Source organism: Notamacropus eugenii, chromosome 6 (assembly GCF_028372415.1).
Source record: "Notamacropus eugenii isolate mMacEug1 chromosome 6, mMacEug1.pri_v2, whole genome shotgun sequence".
NCBI classification, from domain to species: Eukaryota; Metazoa; Chordata; class Mammalia; order Diprotodontia; family Macropodidae; genus Notamacropus; species Notamacropus eugenii.
In genome coordinates this window covers 225,631,729-225,651,497 of record NC_092877.1, presented here as the reverse complement: position 1 = coordinate 225,651,497, position 19,769 = coordinate 225,631,729, and the positions used below count along the sequence as shown (strand labels likewise).

General features: G+C 35.8%; 1 protein-coding gene and 1 pseudogene across 3 annotated transcripts in view; one reads left to right on the top strand and one right to left on the bottom strand.

Moving 5' to 3' along the window:
* The window catches only part of TMTC4 (transmembrane O-mannosyltransferase targeting cadherins 4), a 93,957-nt gene that overhangs the window by 39,577 nt on the left and 34,611 nt on the right, over positions 1-19,769 (bottom strand). For all 3 annotated transcript variants that reach the window (XM_072622035.1, XM_072622034.1, XM_072622033.1), the window contains exons 5-6: positions 16,241-16,328; positions 3,854-3,954 (exon numbers count right to left, since the gene is read on the bottom strand). In XM_072622035.1, coding sequence (XP_072478136.1) covers positions 3,854-3,954; positions 16,241-16,328 — 189 coding nt within the window. The remainder of the gene's footprint in view (positions 1-3,853; positions 3,955-16,240; positions 16,329-19,769) is intronic.
* Positions 10,241-10,884, top strand: LOC140510852 (myosin light chain 3, skeletal muscle isoform pseudogene; annotated as a pseudogene).

Here is a 19,769-nt window from a genome sequence, read left to right as displayed (position 1 = left end):
GAGATTGTACTAAAATGTACTAAGTCTTATTCTTGGCAGATTTTAGCAGAATTATCCAAGAACCTTTATAAGCGGTTTGGAACCAGAATCTTCAGAAATGCCCTGAGAATGAAGCTTATTCCAGAATGTCCAGGAGAAGATATCCAGGGACCAGACAGCTACATGAAACATCTAGACTCAAAATGGGATGATTAAATGGACACTGGGAGTGGGTTACTAGGATATAAGGAGAGTTGATGTTAGTTAATATTACTGATAATTATTGTATTGCTTTGGCCTTTTGTTTCATGGTTTTTATGTTTTCTTAGTGATCTTGGTAACATGAAAATCTCCCTTCTCAAAAATTAGTCCATTGGAAACCCTCTAAGTAGTTTGATCTATAACCTGACTTTTGTAATTCTTATTATGAATACATGAAAAAAAACTTACAAATTTGGTTTATAAGTAAGTGATACTTGAGGAAACTGAGGGAATTGAGGGGATTAGCACAGCAAGTGGTTAATTATGGGAACTGTGTGAATCACACTGACTCTATCTTGTGACTCAATTCTGGAACTAGCTCAGTTCCCTTTCTATTCAATTTTGGGTCTAATCCAGCTTCTGTCTTGTGAGAAAACTTTATTCAATTGTGAGAATTATACTGTTTGTACCTAGTCCTGTGTAGCTGGACCACCTCTACCTGCTGCTTAGAGACCCTTAACTAAGGATCTAGGTTATGCTGACCAAAAACCTGGTCACATCCACAGACTAATTGTAAGGAGTTTTCTTCCCCCCGTAATTATACATCTCAAGCAATCCATGTCTCTTATCTGAAAAATGATACCAATCAATCAACTATTAAGTTATCATCCTTTGATTGTGTGCAGATGCTTGAGGGGACTGGGACACCTCTTTTTCTGATTTCAAGGGAACTGTACTTGTTTGCTCTCCCTTTCCCAACTCAGAAAATCCCTAATATTTCCTCCAATTAGAAATCAGAATACCCAATGTTTCCTGATTGTTTCCTTTTAATTAATTGGCCCTATTTCATTGTTTTTAATGTATAAAAGTCTGTCTCCCTCTGTATTTGGGGTCCAGTGCCAAAGCTGAGGAAGGTGATTAGTCCTGATTTGTTAGGCAATTGGCATGCAATGCTTAATAAATTGATATGCTTGGGAGCTTGAACCTTTGTTTACTCAGTCATCTCATCCTTCTCCTACCACACACACAACAGAGGTTTCATTCAAACCCAGGTCCAACCTAACTATATATGTAGCACTCTTTTGGCCATGCCATATAGACATTCAAAAACAGTCACATCAGTGACTTGAGCACAAAGCTTATTTCCTGAAACTTTACAGTATCTCCTCAGAAAGTAGGTTCTCCTAGAAATACCTCTTCAGTAGATATGGTAATCTGTCACCTCCCTCCCCACACAGGAGGTTTGGGAGATACAGCTCCTATTTTCTTAACTCTAGCAGTGTCTCCCTGGGTAGCATTTATGCCTTTTTTAGAACTGTAGGAATTAGAGCTAAAAGGGAGTTTAGATACCATCTGGATTGGGGATTCTTAACTTTTTTTTGAGTCTTGGGCCCCTTTGGCAGTCTGGTGAAGCCTATATAAGAAAATATTCTTAAAATAATGTTTTTATTATGAAATAAATACATACAAGAATAAAATATTTAATAAAATATACAGGATCAAAAAGAAAACTAATTATATTTAAATACAGTTAACAAAATATATATTTTTAAAAAGCTCACTGGACTCCAAGTTAAGAATTCCTGATTTAGTCCAACCCCATTATTTTACATATAAAGAAAATGTCTGGGGAGGCTAACTGCCAAAGGTCATATAAGTAGTTAAGTGGCAGAACTGGGTTTGGAACTGTGGGATCCTCAGATTCCACATCTAGTATGTCTTTAACCTCCACTACACTGCTTCTCATTCCTACCTACAATAACCTATTTCGTCCCTTATTTTTAAGATACATACTATTACATTGTTAGGGCAGAAGTAAAGTGCTTTAGTCAAGTAAAGAGGCTACAATGAAGATTAAAAATAATAAGGGTAACATTATTTCTGAATTATTTGGGTCTCTCCATTATGGCACTTTAAACCAGAGAAAGCGAGAGCTGATCCACCTCACAAATAGTTCTGGGAGGTGTTGATCAATGGAAACATTGTTCAGGGTTGGATTAATTGGACTACTCCAATTAGTACTCCTGTTGAATGACGAAAGAAATGATAAACTTGAAAACAAAACTAAAATAGCAAATTACAGAAGAAATAAGCTAATTTCATCACTACCAGGAAAAAAAATTCTTCAATTACACATTACACACTTCAATATTAATCTTTTACATAAAATTTTTGATAATTCTCATATTAGCCTCATACAGTGAGGTAGAAACTATATGTTATTTCTATTCCCTTTTTACAGATTTGAAACTGAGGCTCAAAGAAGATAAGTGATTTGTGCTCATGGTCATACATCCAGTGTCAGGATTTGAAGCTTAAGTCTTCGTGTTTTCAGATATGACTGTCTAACCCCTATGCAATGCTGACTCTCTACACACTCACTCAGGTTATACAGATATTATCATTTAGAATGGTAGATTTTAATAATTCAAATGAAACAAAAAAAACCATTGCTACAAACAGTTAAAATTATTAAGGATATTTTTCTGGTTGAATATTCTCTAAGTAACTGAATATCTGATCTAGTAGCTTATATTTCCTCCTCAAAATTCACCTATAAATCATCTTCAAAAATACTTGGATAATGTAAAACATGTATTCTGAATATAGTATACAAGGCAATTAACATTTTCTAAATTAAGGTCAGTGAACTTATAACATGTCTAGGTTGATCAGAACCCTCTGAAAACAAAAATTATTTTTAAGCAATATTGTTATAGTTCAGCAATTTTGTACAAAATCCCATTTTAAGCAATATTGTTGTAGATATTTCTAGGTACTAAGCTGAGAGCTAGACAACTTATTTAAACTTTACAAAGACTCTTTATGGCACGTGATATCTTGGGGACAGAGGACAGTTTGAGTGTCACCTTTACACATAAAAAGCCCCCCAAAACCTACAGAAGTTTCTTTATGCCCAAAATCATAGGGCAAAATTCACTGAGAAAGCCAGTCTTGTCAACCTTTCATAACTACTAGGTTAAACACGTGAAATTTCACCTGCATCTACCAAATCTAGGAATGAAAATGCTTTTGATGCCATAATGATGCCATAATAAAATGCGAGAAATTATCTCAACGAGCCACTGATCAGTCCCAAAAGTTTTGAGTCCATTAGGCAACAATCATATTTTTTTGCAGTTCCTCTCTTTTTTTCTGAGACATTTGTTTAATATTTGTTTAATAAACACATCAGTGTTATTTTAAAATCTAAACTGCTCTTGTTGATCATTCTTTACAAATTACAGCTTATAGCCAATTCTCTGTCTGAAGTAATAATCATCCTCACTGGAAAACCACAAGTGGTTATCCCAGAAAGAATCATGACTTTGAGTAGGCATTCAAATTCAGATACAGATGAGAGAAAGAAAAGCTTTGCATCTCAGAGTGTCATTTAATAAGAAATGGGAAAAGAACATACTATCAACAAGTATAAGTTAAATTGTTTCTCAGTAAGTGGGGCATGAAGACTGAACTGACAGCCCACAATGAATTTGACTGGCAGGTGGACTCAACATATGTTGCTGAAAAACTTCACGAAAATGCCAGGATGGGTCATAACAATGCATATATGTGGGCAACAGTGTCACTAATCAGCAACAACATGAGAGTTGAAACAACTGGCAGATGTATAAGACTAATCAGCGTTCAGTTTCTATTTCAGAAACCTTACCAGCACTGTGATCCCTTGTTCTTTGCATAGCATAGCTATGGCACTCAAAAGAATACTCAGCAGCACCCAGAATGTAGAAAACTGAGTTCCTTCCTTGTTACCTGTCAATTAAGATAAATTATAAAAGTTATTCAGTGCAGTTCAGAGATTTATCACCACGAAAAATGATAAAAGAAACCCTAGACATTTACCTTGGGTAACTACATTGTTCAAGAAATTTCTGTCAGTTTGTGGGAGGCAAGTGAAGTAGAAAAAAACACCAAATTTGGAGTCAAGTGATGCCACATTTTTACTTGCTACCTGCATATCTTGAGGCAAATCACTTCATCTAATTAGGTCTAATTCCCCACTCTGTAAAATAAATGGGTTTGATCATTAAGGTTTCTTCCAGGTCTATGGTCTAAGTTTCTTCCCTAGGTTCTTAGTAGAAACACTACACATAAGTATACACACACACATACATGTGTATATAGATACATACACATACATACATATATACACACATATATGTTATCCCCCTTCCACAATCCATGATCTAACTAAATTGTCCACCTTTACTGCTCCTCACAGTTTCATTTCCCATCACTGTGCCATTGTACAATAATGTTTTTCCTCTTTCCCTCCACTTTAGAAAGAATCCTCCATTTCCTTCAAGACTCTGCTTTAAGTGTTATCTGCAAGGGGTTTCTGATTTCCTATAATTACTGTTGTCTTCCCTGCCTAAACTAACTTGAATTTATTTTGAATTTTATATAGATATATGTATGTGTATATATACATGCATAGATATGTATATGTATATATGTCACACACACACAGGTTGTCTTCCACAAAAGAACGTAAGCTTCCTGAGAAGTTGTCATTTTTGTCATCATATTTTTAACGCCTAAATGGTGCTTGACACATAGTGGATCCTAAATAAATGATTGTTGATTGATACCCATAATGAACTAGAATTAACCTTTCTGTGAATGCTGATTTCTGCTCCTCAGGTTTTGGTGTTCTTAGTATGTGCTCAAAAACATTCAGAAAGCAAGCAAAATTAGCTTGCAACAAAATCTCCTTCACATGAGACTTGAAAGTTGGCAACCTGTCTCTTTCTAAGATATCAGTCACCCAATAGGTTATTCTGACATATCACATCAAGGAACTCCTACTGTGATCTCTGGGGGTCCATCTGGAGTTAAAGCAATTCCTGTAGGAAGTTGTTCCTGCCACCATGATGGGAATGACAAGAATCTATCCTGCACCCCTGCTGAGCTGGCACCAGGGTTTCCTCACCACCAGAGGGGTGACTAGATGCATGAAGGTTGCACGGGTAAATTCACAAAACTTTTTGAAGCACCTTTAGACAGTGTATAAAAGGTTTTCTTTCCTCTCCCCTACAATTAGGACACCATCTTGGGAAGGGCAATGGATACTGGATGGATACTTCCAGTTTCTAAATAGTATATATAACTATGTACAAGAACATTGCTTATCAGAGAAATATAAAATTCAGTATTGTGTCTTACAATCCTACAATGCCTTACCATTGCAAAATGGACTAGGAATAACATATGAGAAAAAAAGATAAATCTTTAGTTCTCCTACGACTCTGTTCTAAATCCGGGGTGACGGAAGTAGAAAGAATACTATATTATTAGAGGAGGAAACGAGTAGCTAAGTAATCAAACAGCCTGGGCATGACAGGCAGACAGAACACGACAGAAAAAGCAAGATGGAATCTTTGAAGGCTGGCCCATCATCTTGACATAGTTCACACCTCCTGAATACTCAGAGAAGGCACGCTAGCCTCCAAATTATACGGTGTTCAACTGAGTTGTGATACGCTACCTAACTGCATGACATGACTTTGTCCTCAGTCAAGGAAAAATATCTTGGACCACACAAAAATCAGTATTTTTCCTGAATAATAAGTAGAATGGACTCTTGGAATTAGCTGGTGCCCACTTAAAGCCTGTATACCTGGTCCCAACGACATAGTTACCTTGCTCTGGACAAGTTCTTGGTTGCTAGCAGACCTCAATTCTAAGAAGTTGGACAGACTTGATAGATGTGTATAAACTAATATTCTTTTGCATAAGCTAATATTCATCTCTCTGAGAGATTTCTATGTACCATAAACTCCAAGTCTAAAAGTACATGGAAGACAGAAAGAGATGAAACAAGTATATGTGGCTCTTAGAAGTATTTCAGGAATTGTCATAAAGCTAACTTTTCCGTAACTCCAGAAAAGTCTTAGCAGTTTAAGGCCAACGCTTTTAAGATTTTTTTAAAATGTTTATAATATTACAGGAAAGAGAATAAGAACTGAATCTGTGAGTTCCTTCACAGGTGAGGAAATGCCATCTACTACTAAAGGTTGGCACCTGCTCTGCAAATTGCTGTAGTTGTAAAGAATTACCTCATACTCTAGAAGGTTAAGTGATTTGCCTAGCGTCATAGCCAGTATTTATCAGGAACAGAGTTTTAACTCGGGTCTTTCCTGGCTCTGAGGACTATGTCACTGTGTCATCTCTCAGCCACAGAACAAGGGCATATGATGTGGCGGTGACATAATGTTCCCAAGTGTACCTTATTATTTATGAAGAATAGAATGAATGAAAATGATATAGGATATGCAATTCACACCACCTCCCACCGATTGCATAAATTTTTCCTTTGGCATACATGACAGATGGTCATCCATTTTCTGTTTGCATATTTCCATTGTCAAGGAATTTTTGACTTCACAGAGCAAGCTGTTCTATTCCTGGGGCAGCTAAGGGGTGCAGTGGACAGTGTGCTGGCCTGTAGTCAGGAAGCTTCCTCTTCTTGAATTCAAATGTGGTCTCAGACACTTACTAGCTGTGCAACCCTGGGCAAGTCACTTAACCATTTGCCTCAGTTTCCTCATTTGTAAAATGAGGAGGAGATGGCAAACCAGTCTAGTGTCTTTGTCAAGAAAACTCCTAATAGGTTTATGAAGAGTCAGAAAGAACTGAAAACAACTGAACAACAATACAACTCAATTTTTGGATGTCTTTATTTAACAGAGTTCATCCTGAAGCTAAAATTTTATTTTTGGAAACTTCTACTTACTGTCTCTAGTTCTACCTTCTGGGGCAACCTAGAATGTACACTTCCCTTTTTAAGAGAGTAGACTAAGAAATATCTGACAACTATCATGAATTCAAATTGCAAAAAAGTGTAATTTTGATGGTCAGTGTTCTCAAAGGCCATTTCAGTAGAGCACAATCCCTGGCAAATTCTATTGTTAGATTTTGAGCAGGAACTTGCCTGTTGTTCAAAGACCAGTCTAGATAAATATGGAAAGACACCACCAGAAGGCTGATACCTGGCTGTCGTTTTTTCTTTCTTTCTTTTTTTTTGCAATAATGATTCAAAAATACAGCCTTATGTCTCTGCATTATGTACAGGTCTCTTTGCTTCCATGTTGACAATGGCAGAGTTAGAAAAGGGGCAATGGTGCTAGGAATCATGAAGTTTTTAACCCATCTACTAACATTAATTTCAATGTTGCTACTCTTTAGATGATCTCTATCCAATGACTGAGGAGCTGGCACACTGAAAGAAAAACTAAACTACCACCTGCTAACACTCTCACTATCAATAAAACCAGAACCTACAAAGAAATTTTAAAATGCTATAAAGAATTTGACAAGGGTCTCTACACTATGCCAAGGATATACCTTAATAACCAGCAGCTTTATTTCAAAGCTTCTGGGGTTTTTAAATTTTTTTGGTACTATTATATTGAGTATCAATGAAACTCCCAGAATGTCCATTCCATAACTGGACTACCTCCTATTCCAGTCACATTTGTGCTTCACTCTGTCTTTCATGCTAATTCGAGCATGTAAGTAATCACTGATGTAGCTAACTTTCACCCCCTATGCATCCTTCCATTACTCTTTGAGGCACCTGTCATTTTTACTCTTCTAAGATCATGGTACTGTACAATTATTCACATATACATCACCAAGACAAGAGTAGCACTGAATCTCAGAATTATTCACCTAGAGGTAGCTAGGTGGTGCAGTGGATAGAGCACTGAATTTGGAGTCAAGAAGAGCCAAGTTCAAATCAGGCTTTGGATACTAGTTATGAGACTCTTGGCAGGTGATTAAACCTGTCTGCCTTAACTTCCTAATCTGTAAACAGGGAAATAATCATGACACCTCCCTGCTACGATTGCTGTGAAGATCAAATGAGATATTTGTAAAATGCTTTATAAACATTAAAGCACTATACATATGTCAGTTATTATTAAGGGGAACTTTGGTAGCCATGGATGACTTAGGAGCATTGAAAGCAATATACAATTTTCCAAATATGGGTTGAACTTACTGTCCACATGCAATGAAATATATTTTTCAACATTTTTTTTCTAGCCTGTCCCTCCTAGCTGACTAAAATTCAGAGCTAATTTATCATCTATTGAAAAAAACTTTGGTATTCTTTGTTCTCAATTTGAAAAATAATAGGCTAAGATGTATTTTCTGTATCTTTAGAAAATGAAATTAAATTGCTTTCTATTTGTGAGTGGCTCACACTTTTCCAATTTTTTCCCCCTAAGCCAATAGCCTTTAATCAAAAAGAATAAATGAATTAAAAACAGGCCTTAACTCAGAAATAGTTGAGTTCCTATACTTCTTTCAATATTCCTCAAACATCAATCCCAAGATGATGAATTTCCATTTCACCCTTCCCATCTTCCTGTCCTTTTGGAAGAGACTCACTGGGAAGTTTATGTTATCTGAATTCCAATGATCTTGTTTCCATGTTTAAATAAACCCATGTTTGACCATCCTAGTAAAGCAACGGCAACATTCATTCAATAAGCATTCATTAGGCACTGTACTATTTATTTATTATAAAATAGTATATTTTATTATATTTATTTATTGTAAAATAGTATATTTTATTTACACCAACCATTTCAAAATAGTTTCATTTTTAGTTTCATCTAATCTGTTTGAGAAAAGAAAGTCAAATTTACAAAGGTTTGGCACCTTATCCATTATATAACCTTGAATCATGGGAACAGAAGCTAAGTCTATTGACTCTTAGGTTAGACCTTCCATTCCAGGAAGAACAATGCTGCCTTGCAATACATGAAAATCCTATTTTCACTTTATTTATTAAATTTTTATTTATTAAAACAATTAATAATAATGCAAATTTTTATTTCTTAATGCAAATCTGTTTTGAGTAGAAGTGTAAACGTGCATTTAGAAAAACAATTTCTTTCATTTTTTAATGTAAATTATAAATTATCAAGCAGTAGTAATGATAGTTGAATGCAACAGACATTATTCCAATTAGAGACACATGTTCTCTTTCTACTTCATGTTCTTTCAAAATTATCTTTCTTAAGAGAGGAATTCCCAAGCTACATAATTTTATTTCTGTGTGCATTTTAATCATTGAAAACATCTCAGGACTTTATCTTTGCATAAGTCTTCTTCCAACTCAGCCTATAAAGTTCAGGTTCCATTGGCCCAGTAGAAAAAGAAAAAAAACAAGCCAATTTTCTCCTTGAAAGCAAACTATTGGCCAACTGCTCTCTGATCCTTAAAAGAATATTTTCCTCAGGTGTATTTAATTAGTAAATCCTGGCAAATTTCCAGTTTATGATTCAATGTGTAAGAAATGGAGCCACTCTTAGAAAGTGATTATGGGTTGGAGTATCTACCTCTGGTTTAACATGGGAAAATGTCAGTTTTCAGGTAGACTGAGGTAAAAGGTAATGGAGAGGGGAAATACAGGAAAAAAACTGCATCAAGGTACTTTTCAGTTTTAACACCTACAAGTGCCAACAGATGTGATCAATTCATTGAAGCATGTGCCCCTGATTTGGCATTGCTTTCCATTGGGAAGTTCTTTCAGAAAAAGTATCACATTGTACAAGATACCCTTCTCAACCAATATATGGTTGGCACCTATGCCGAGTTGAAACTGGCACATCATATTGTAAGTGGGAATGATGCCACCCCAACAGATGGCCATGACTGTATACATGCCAAAGAAACACAATGAGCATCAGATCCTGTTCAAAAAGTTGGAACAGTCCAAGTAATGCTTCTAAGCCTACAGTGAAGGGAATTGGATATTCCTATTCTCATTCAGTGCAGGATCATTTGGGGAAATGCAGGCAATGCTGCAACCCAAAGCAATCTGCAATGAAGACAATGTCCCTGTGAATACCAGTACCAGAAAATCCATGACAATAAAGGACAAAAGTCTAAAGGTATTTTCTTAAAAATCTAAAAACTACACGTACATGTTTTACTTTTAAGAGCTTCAAGATCAAAAGAAATAGATAATTAACCAAGAAAGGGAAAGAGGGGAAAATAATATATTGGGAGTGAGAGTTGACACATGTTAGCTTATTCTATATTAACAGTATGTAGGAGTGTTACTAGGGACAGGAGCAGCCCTCAGCTCACATCTCCAGCTTCTCAACATCTCCATCATGACTTCAAGGAGGCATTCCTTCACCAGACAGAACTGGTGAAAATAAGATCACATTAAGCCAAGTTGGTGATGTCCTGCGTGCTCTAGGTACCAACCCACCAATGCAGAGGTCAAGAAAGTTCTGGGAAACCCCAGCAATGAAGAGTTGAATGCCAAAAAAATTGAGTTTGAGCAGTTCCTGCCCATGATGCAGGCCATTTCCAACAACAAGGACCAGGGAACTTATGAAGACTTCGTTGAGGGGCTGCGTGTCTTTGACAAAGAGAGCAACGGCATGGTCATGGGTGCTGAACTTCACCATGTGCTCGCTACCCTGGGTGAAAAGATGAAGGAAGAGGAGGTGGAAGCCCTGATGGCAGGTCAAGAAGACTCCAATGGCTGAATCAATTATGAAGCCTTTGTCAAACACATCATGTCCATATAAATGGAACTCTCAAGAACAAGTGATCTCTATGAAGACTGACTGGAACCTTAAGCCATAAACTTTAGGAACATTCACATTCAACTCTCCAGATCAGTTGACCAACAAGGCAGGAAAAAACAAAGGAATTTGGATTATACTACACTGAAGGTCTCCCTAATTTTTTATGTACCTTTTGAGTTTCCTTGGAATCCTGTTGCACAAGTCAAATGTTTGCAGAAGCAAGCAACCTGGACAAAGTGTCTACAGGTCTCAAGTCTAAGTTATCTCTCCTTCTGTGCTATCCACCATGGGTAAATGTGTACCCTTGAAGAATCTAATAATCAATAAATCACTTTGGTCAGTCAAAAAAAAAAAAAGGAGTGTTACTGGGTTCAGAATGGATTTTAAGGTCTTTATAAGGGACTACTTGTTATCTTAGATCATTTTTTAAAAAATGAATGACACCATGATTTAGACGTACTGGGTAAAACCAAAGGTTAGGAAGAAAAAAAAAAAGCTCCTTACTTATAAAGAATTCCCCTTCTCCTGAGGTAAACAAATACTTGTCTCCCACAATACCTGAAAATATTCATACTTACCCCCATATAAAACCAGATCCTGTCTCAAATGTCCAGTAAGTAGAAGTTTTAGCCTATATGCTTAGAAAAGACATTGGATCATGGATTTGGCTAATTTGATAGTTCAAACATAGAACCATTACATAGAAATGTACAAATGTTTCTATCTAAAAAAATTAGATTTCAGGACAGATGCAAATATTGAGATGATATCTCATCCAAGCCAATAAAACTTTTTTTTCCTTGAGGAGGGAATTTGAAAATTGTAGTGAATCTACTTTTTGAACTTCATTTTCTTAAATTTTCTTTTACAATGAATTAAGCTTTCTTCTTTACAGGCTATATCAAGGAAAGGTAAGTTTCCTTTGAAAAACATATCCTTTTCATAAAATCCTGTTGTGAAAGATCTTACCTGCAGACATCCATTTAAGCCATAAAAAGGACAGGGCCCCAGAAATGTTATTTCACTAGGTTTTCATTTGATGAAAATGCCAGGATTTCAGAGGTTTAACACAAAATTACTTAATAATAAATCCAGCATGTTTAAAGTGATACAGAGGCTTGAAATACAGCCATCTCCTCTTTTTCTTCAAAAATTTAATGAGGTTACAAGAAAGGTATTCTTTAAAACAGCTTTAAAAAACTTGGTTATTTATTAGTTTAAATGATCTTCAAGCAATTCATTCCTCCCTCTATAAAATGCTATTCCCCCTATATTTCAAGCTTGTCTATAGCTAACATTGGTTCTTTCCCTTAATTTATGCTTCAATCTAATAAGTATGAACAGCAGGTCATTTATTATGGGTACCCAATAAACATTATGCAACATCTAGTATTTATATTCACTGGTCATGAATACTAAGCAGCCCTGTGATGAGGGCTCCATTCTGAACACCCTGTGGCAAACCACAGCTACTGTCCAGCATGTTGCTGTGGGAGAATATGCTATCACCCAGCGTAGGGATTCTAGGCATGGTGCCCACTGCTCAGCCAATAAAGTAGTTTTTAAATATCCTTTTAGTCTATGAAACAAAAAGACAATAAAAAAACCCAAACAAACCTACTCATGGAATTATTTTGAAAATATATGAATCAACTCCAAGAACTTTAAATGGAAAATCTGTATGGATGAATCTGCAAAAAGAATTTAGATGCAACTCTGCTGTAATGGAAATAGGTAAAGCCAAATCACTTGACTTTGACCAATATGACCCCAGTAGAAGATCAAAGAGAAATATGACAGAAACTGGAATGAACTACAATGAACTCTTTAGGAACATACCATAGAAAGGAGGAATCACCTGACAGTCATAAGTTTAACATTTAGGGAGCTGTCACAGACATGGGGTTGAATACTACCATGAAGACTGGAGATTATTCCAATAGCTCAATGCTTAGAATACCACATTTAATTCTCTACAACAGAATTTATTAATTAAATAAGGAACATTAAAAAGTAAAAGTTGTCTAGAGGCTCCATTGAGGGGAATGGAGCAGCTCCAGTTAGGCTACATGTATAACTTTATCAATGGCATGGGATCTGAAAATAATGAGTCCAAAATGGAAACCAACTTAATACCCGCCCTTCACTACCATTTAGCATCAGGTACCCATATTTTAAATACCTTTTCAACTCTAAAGTAAATCCGAGGCTACAATTCAGAACTTTCCTGGCACATGAACAGAGTTAAAGTCTACCCATTGGGCCTTCAGAAAATAAGCCCCAAACTCTAGTAACCACAAGTTCTGATGAATAAATCTCTTCGGGAGATGCAGAATCCCTGGAGCATCCGAAGGCTTTATATTCTCCAATGAGAGAGGTGTTAATAGCTGTAAGACACTTGAAACTAACTGTGCAACAATGCCAAAGATTGGGTTTTAGTTTAAATTTTCCTTCTCCCAGAAAGTATACTAGAAAAGAGGTATTAAACTTCAAGGAATATAAACCAAATTATAAAATATTAACGGCTTCTCCTCAAGAGGTTTAGTGTAAGAACTCCAAACCTTGTCTAGTAGCTTATAATCTCCCCTTCCTCCCCAGTCATACTATATACAACTGTCCCTCTGCTCTGAGAAATGTCTAACCAGATTGACAAATCTTTATGAAAACAACAAGATTCAGAGAGCAGCAGTAAAAACAGATTTAGAAGAAAAATTACTTTAATGATAAACAGTCATATCTAAAGGTGAAAGGCTCTTTCCCTTGCTACGTTCCTAGCTTCCAAAATAGAATTTATCAAAGAACACATTATTTCTCAGATTATTTTAGTGTCAACTGAGATAGATTTAAAATATATCTCCTAGATGATCTAACCCAAATGTTAAATCTCTATTGCTTTTCCTATTCATTAAAAAGTCCTTACATATTCTCCTTGACATAGAATTAGATAATCTGATAATTACTTTAGAAAAGATATAATTTAAAATTAATAAAACATTTCATTGATTTACAGTTATTCCAGAGAAAAGACAACAGACTGAATTGTTAATTTTCTCCAAGAAAAATGTGATTACTGGTAAACCTTTCATCTCATGTGACAGTTAACTCAAGAAAACTAATATTTGACATTTAATGGAAAAGGGTGGTGGAGCGTTTGTCCATCATTATCAGTGATTCACAATCACACTGTGCCACTGGATTACTCATGTAATTAGCTAGTCTCCTTTAAAGTGATGCCTCATAATCCCAGTAGGGGTAAAATTGACCATAAAAAGGTTCTTGTAATCAGTTGTTTGTGAGGGGTAAAGATTCAGGGCTTCAAGTGTCACCATCACAATGGGTAAAAATTTGGGGAGATTATGGATGAAGATAGTAGAGAGAGTATCACCCTTTAGCTACATTTGCAATATCTCATTGAAGAATATAAAAACACAGCTTATTTTGTTTTAACAAATAGTGACTAAAATCTCTTGACCCTAAGTTGCCAGAACTTACTTTTCTTCCTTGGGAAGCAGGATAAAATAGGAGGAGATCCATAAGCACAAGGAAAAATAAAAACAAGCAATCTCATCCCTATTTCCTATATTTATGTTCCAGAGATAGGAATTATTTGATGAAGATCTAGTTTTAAAACTACAGATATATCTGACCCATTCTGGGGCATGAGGAAAGTTAGGGATGAAACTCACAAAACTGGATAAAATCAGTGTTTTATCAGACCTCTTTCACTCCACCATACATAGTAGAAGGGGAGATATGATTTGACCTGAATTATATCAGACTCTATGTAAGAATATGACCATCTTTTAAGAAACATAATTCCAATGTAAATTTCCATGTTCTTAATCAGTCATTTGAATCTGGAAAACCTTGGTAACAGTTTTCATAAGAAAATCTTACATGCACTGACATGACATTTAAAGAATAGTTCAGGCTTAGAAATTCAAACCCATAATTACAGAGATGCTACAATTATTTTTTGTATCTCTCTCCAAGAGTTTTTAGTAATAAAAACATTTACAAAGTTTTCTTTTCACAATAGTATTAGAAAATAAAATTTTTGAAAATTAACTGATTTAATAATGGTACCAAAAATAGTTAACTGAAGAGTATACATCATCCTATGGATCTATTCACAATATAATTTCATACAGTTGTTAAGTTATAATTTCAGAATTAGAAGGGATCTCATAGGCCATGTAGAGTTCAATCCCTACCTGAGAAAGAATCTTCTCTACAACATACTTTAAACGTGGTTATCCTGCCTCTATGTGAATACTTTCAGTGAAAGACTAAATATTGAAAGAGAAGCTAAGGGAGTTCAGCAGAAAAGCATACTGCATGACAACAAAGGTTAGGTGAATTCAGAACTCGTTGACTCGACAGACGCAAAGAAAGATAAACAATAGATCCATGTGAATGTGGAGTGAAGTCTCCAGTGGAGCATCACATCAAACCTGTCCTTGGCCCGGGTTTGTTCATCATTTTTATCAATGACTTCTTAGAAGAAGCATAAGTGGAGCATCCAATTTGCAGACATGAATCTGGAAATGATAACTGATAGGCTGGGTGGTAGAGAGGGCAACCAAAATGATTGGCAAGAGTGGTGGACTAAAGCAAAGCTGATGAAAATGAATAAGGAAAAAAGCCCTACATGTGGTTTAAAAAAACTGTATAAATAAATAATTGGAGAAGATGTTGTTAGAAAATAATTTATATGAAAAAAAATTTGTGGGTTAGTTGATTCCAAGTTTACCATGAGCCAGCAATGTGATGATATGACAGTCAGATAATGCAGACTTGTGCTACATGACTAGAAGTACATTCCCCACAGGAAGGCAAGTCACTTCTGCTATAGCATACCTAGTCAGGCAACATCTCTAGTACCATGTCCAATTATTTGTGACAAGATGAAATATGGCCAGAAGAGGGTGACAAGGATAATGAATTACCATGCCGTAAGAGTATCTGTAGAAGGAACTTTGGACATTTAGTCTGGAAAGGGGAATACTTTAGGAGGACATGACAACTGTCTCCAAATACCTGAAAGTTTATCATATGGAAAGGAAATTAGATTTATTCTGCTTGACCCCAGAAGGTAGAACCAGAACAAAAGGTAGAATTCATAGAGAAGAAAATTTCAGTTTAATATAAAAAAAAATTTCTAACAAAGCTATCCAAAGATGAAATGAGCCTGCCTCACTAAGCAATGAGTTCCTCATCATTGTAGGTCTTGAAGCAAATGTTGGCTAAGGATTTGTAGAAGTGATTCATGCTTTGGGTTGGAGTTATTACAGATGATGTCTGAGGTCCCTTCCAATCATGAAGTTCTAGAAGAGCAGCCTTTCCCACACTGGTCCTAAATTTGAGTATTTTCTAGACTTTTAAAAGCCTATAAAGTATGTGTATCAAACAAACTTCAGTTTAACTGAGTAAAAACTTAGCAATAAGACATAAAACTGGAAAAAAGTTAAACTGCTTACTTTCTCTAAATGCTTGACAGTAGCCAAGGAAAGATAACAAGAAGAAGAGGGCACCCAGGAGGTCAGCTCTGCCAACAATACCAGCAACCTTAAAAAGAGAAAAAAAGATTTTCACAAAAATATACATTTTCAAAAGGAAACTCATAAATATAATTACTTAGAAACATGCAGCAAAAACTATAGCAAGGCTGGTCTGATAAATTGTTTCATCTTATGGTAGCAATCATTTGGAGTTTCGACTTTTAGTGACAAGATTTGATTTATTTACTTTCAGAAGAAAATGGGCTTTCCATGAACATAATGAAAAGACTTTGAAGTGTTTAAATATTGAGGAAGCCAATTTATCTAGCATTTACCAAAAGAATGCTCTGGAAACTGGCACTATTGATATCCTCTAACATAAATCTTGAACAAGAAAAGTTTTTGGTAAATGATAAATATTTCAAAAAAAAAATTTAATGAGAAAAATCAACATTGAGAAATAGACCTGAAGAACGATGAGGTGATTATAAAGCTTTCTTTAAAGAAGTCACAGAGAGGTAACGATAAAAATGTAAATCTGATGTTGCCTCTAAATTACTTAAGTAGAAGAATAAAACTTGGAGTAGTTTTTCCTCCTCACATCAAAGCCAAAAGTATTTGGTAAACACGAGGCAAAGAAATAAAACCTCATATTTTTTACTCCAACATTTAACAGGCATTTTATCATTCACTGGATTCTTTTCTTAATCAAGCTACTCTCTCTTTCCTTAGTTAAATAATCCAGAAGAAATTTTATATGTGTACAGGGATGCCACAAAACACTGTTTATAGCTGCATAACATTATTATCATAGTACACTCGTCCTACCCACCACTGTCTCATTCTTTCTTTTCCCCACACCTCCCAGAATGCTGCAAAGGTGCCACTATAATATGATTTACTGGTCACCCACTTACAACACTGTATATACAGAACTACCTCAGTAACATGGCCAAAAATTGTGTTTTCATGGAGCCAATTAATGATGTTAAGGCAGGACATGTTTGCATTTCCACCACAGTCTCTCCAAGACAGATTATCTAATTAGTTCTTTCCAGATGACCCATGGTAACTCATGATACAGTCTATTTGGAAGTACAAGTTTTAGTTCAATGAAATTCCTGATTAATTGGTAAACTCTTTTGCAAACTCTATTTTCTCCAATATTTCAAACAACGAAGCTTTTATTGACATTGTCTAATTTTGACTTTTTTAATCAATGGGGAAAGTAAAATTAATTCAATTTTTCAAGAGATTAAAACATAAGATATGATGCACTGTTAGCAGAGAGCTTAGGGACTAGACAATAACATTAAAGTTGCACCAAAAATGCCCACAATTATTACATATTCATATCAGAACTGAAAGTTTTGAAAACCAATGTTTAAAATAGTCCTTGAAAGGTAGTACTTATATCTGAATTTATTTAAGCATGACATATATACTTAAGGTGGAAATTCTTGAAGGGCAACATACGTGCCTCAATTTGTACTATCTAATTTGATAAGAAATATAAAAACTTAGAATGCAATGAAGGAGAAAGGAAAGAGTGAGTAGAGTGAAATTAGATATTAACTGCTCCCTTCCCCCAATACAATTACTTTGAATGAATGAACAGATATGCAAAGTGATTAAACACTGTCCCAGCTAAAGTGAATGCATAATTTTTATTTGGTGGGCAGATCTAGACACTAAAGTTTATCCTTTTTTGGCAGAAATTGTTATCCCTTATCCTTTAAGCAAGATAATATTTCACTATGATTTGAAATGCACTATGGTATTATTGGAAGAACAAAGAAAATTTGAAAAAGGTCCATAGGATCTGCTACTTTCTGTTATGCTTGACTTGCTAACTCTTGAGCTGTATAGAGTAACAGTAGGTACTAACCTAGAAAACAGAATGAACCCCTACTGAGAATAGAATGTTTCATTCTTTCTTTGTCTTTGTAGTATTTCCAGTGGTCAGAACATAGTAGGGACTTTAAGAGATGCTTGTTGCTTGATTGTTGATAGAAAGCTTAGTTAATCTCCACAGCGAGGTTAGGGGAACAGGACAGCTGGGTCTCAGGTAAGCAGTTCTACCTATGGATCTCCAGTCCAACAACAGCAAATTGTTTTTGGGCCTTACTGAAATAGCCTGAGGCACAAATGGTTGACCCACTTAAGCATCTCCTTCCTCTCCTCTTCCTTGACCTTCCTTTTCCCTTCTTCCTACTAGTTCTATCACAGTAATTCCTTGCACTTTGGGCAAAACTTGAAAGATATATGATTTCATTTGATGGAGCATTCCTATTAAAAGGAATCAGAGCCATCAAACACTTTAGTAAGTGGTCTTTATGAGTTGCTGTGGCTGAAAAAATTCATGACCTCTCCACATTTAGCTGGGCTGATCCTGAGACAGAGAACATGCAGCCCCTCACCAGTGCCCTACCTGAAGCTGCTGTAGTTCAGTCAGGTCTGTTAGAGGCTGTGTTCTGCTGGCAAAGCCTTGAGACCACAAGGTCACTTCCATACCAGGATGACCCATCAGAGCCAGATAATTGGGAAATTATAAAAATAGGACTTGTATGCCAATGAATATTTTTAAAAGTACTAACTTCATTTATTTTGCCAGTAGGAATTTGTAGGTAAGAGATCAATAAAACTTTCAACAAAGTTGATCAATTTTAGATTCTCTTTTAGAGACACATCATTCACTGAAAACTCTCATATGTGGAAACATTTTTAGTCTTAATATTCTACCCAGAATGAACCAACCTACTCTTGTATTCCCATACTAAATGTAAATAGCATACTGTGTGTGTGTGTGTTTGTTCTTCATTGCTGAAGAAGGCCATGCCATCAGAGAAATGATGACATGACTTGCACTTGACTTTGTTTGAGTGAGGGAGGGCTGGGCAGATCACCAGCCTCACTTCTCCTCCAGAGCCATCTGAATCCAGTGACCAGATATTCATCAGCATGACCGGAGATGACCCAGGATGAGGCAACTGGGGTTAAGTGACTTGCCCAAGGTCACACAACTAGTGAGTATCAAGTGTCTGAGGTGAGATCTCAACTCAGGTCCTCCTGACTCCTGTACTGGTGCTCTATCCACTGCACCACTTAGCTGCCCCGACATATATAGTATGCCAAACAGCATACTATAAGAATTATAAATGTACATCCAAATCACTGTTCTCCTCATACCAGGGCATTTGAAAAGCAACATTGTGTCCTAAAATTATTAATCCATGAAAATGATGTGACCAATGGCTGATAAAAAAACAATGCTGAAAAAAACAGAGGCTGGCCCTGGAAAAATCTCTGAGAAGCTGTCTTTCCATTTGCTTTCTTGGGTGGCCCTAATTTTGCTCAGAAAATTTGAATTGGGAGTGGGGCAGAGAGATTAAAAAAAGGAAAATAAGTAGCTTTGGAAGTTGAGAATTGTAAAGTTATGACAGCAAAACAGTTCCTTTTCATAGAAGCTTGCTCTAAACAGCCATAAATGTGTCTTCCCACTTAAGTT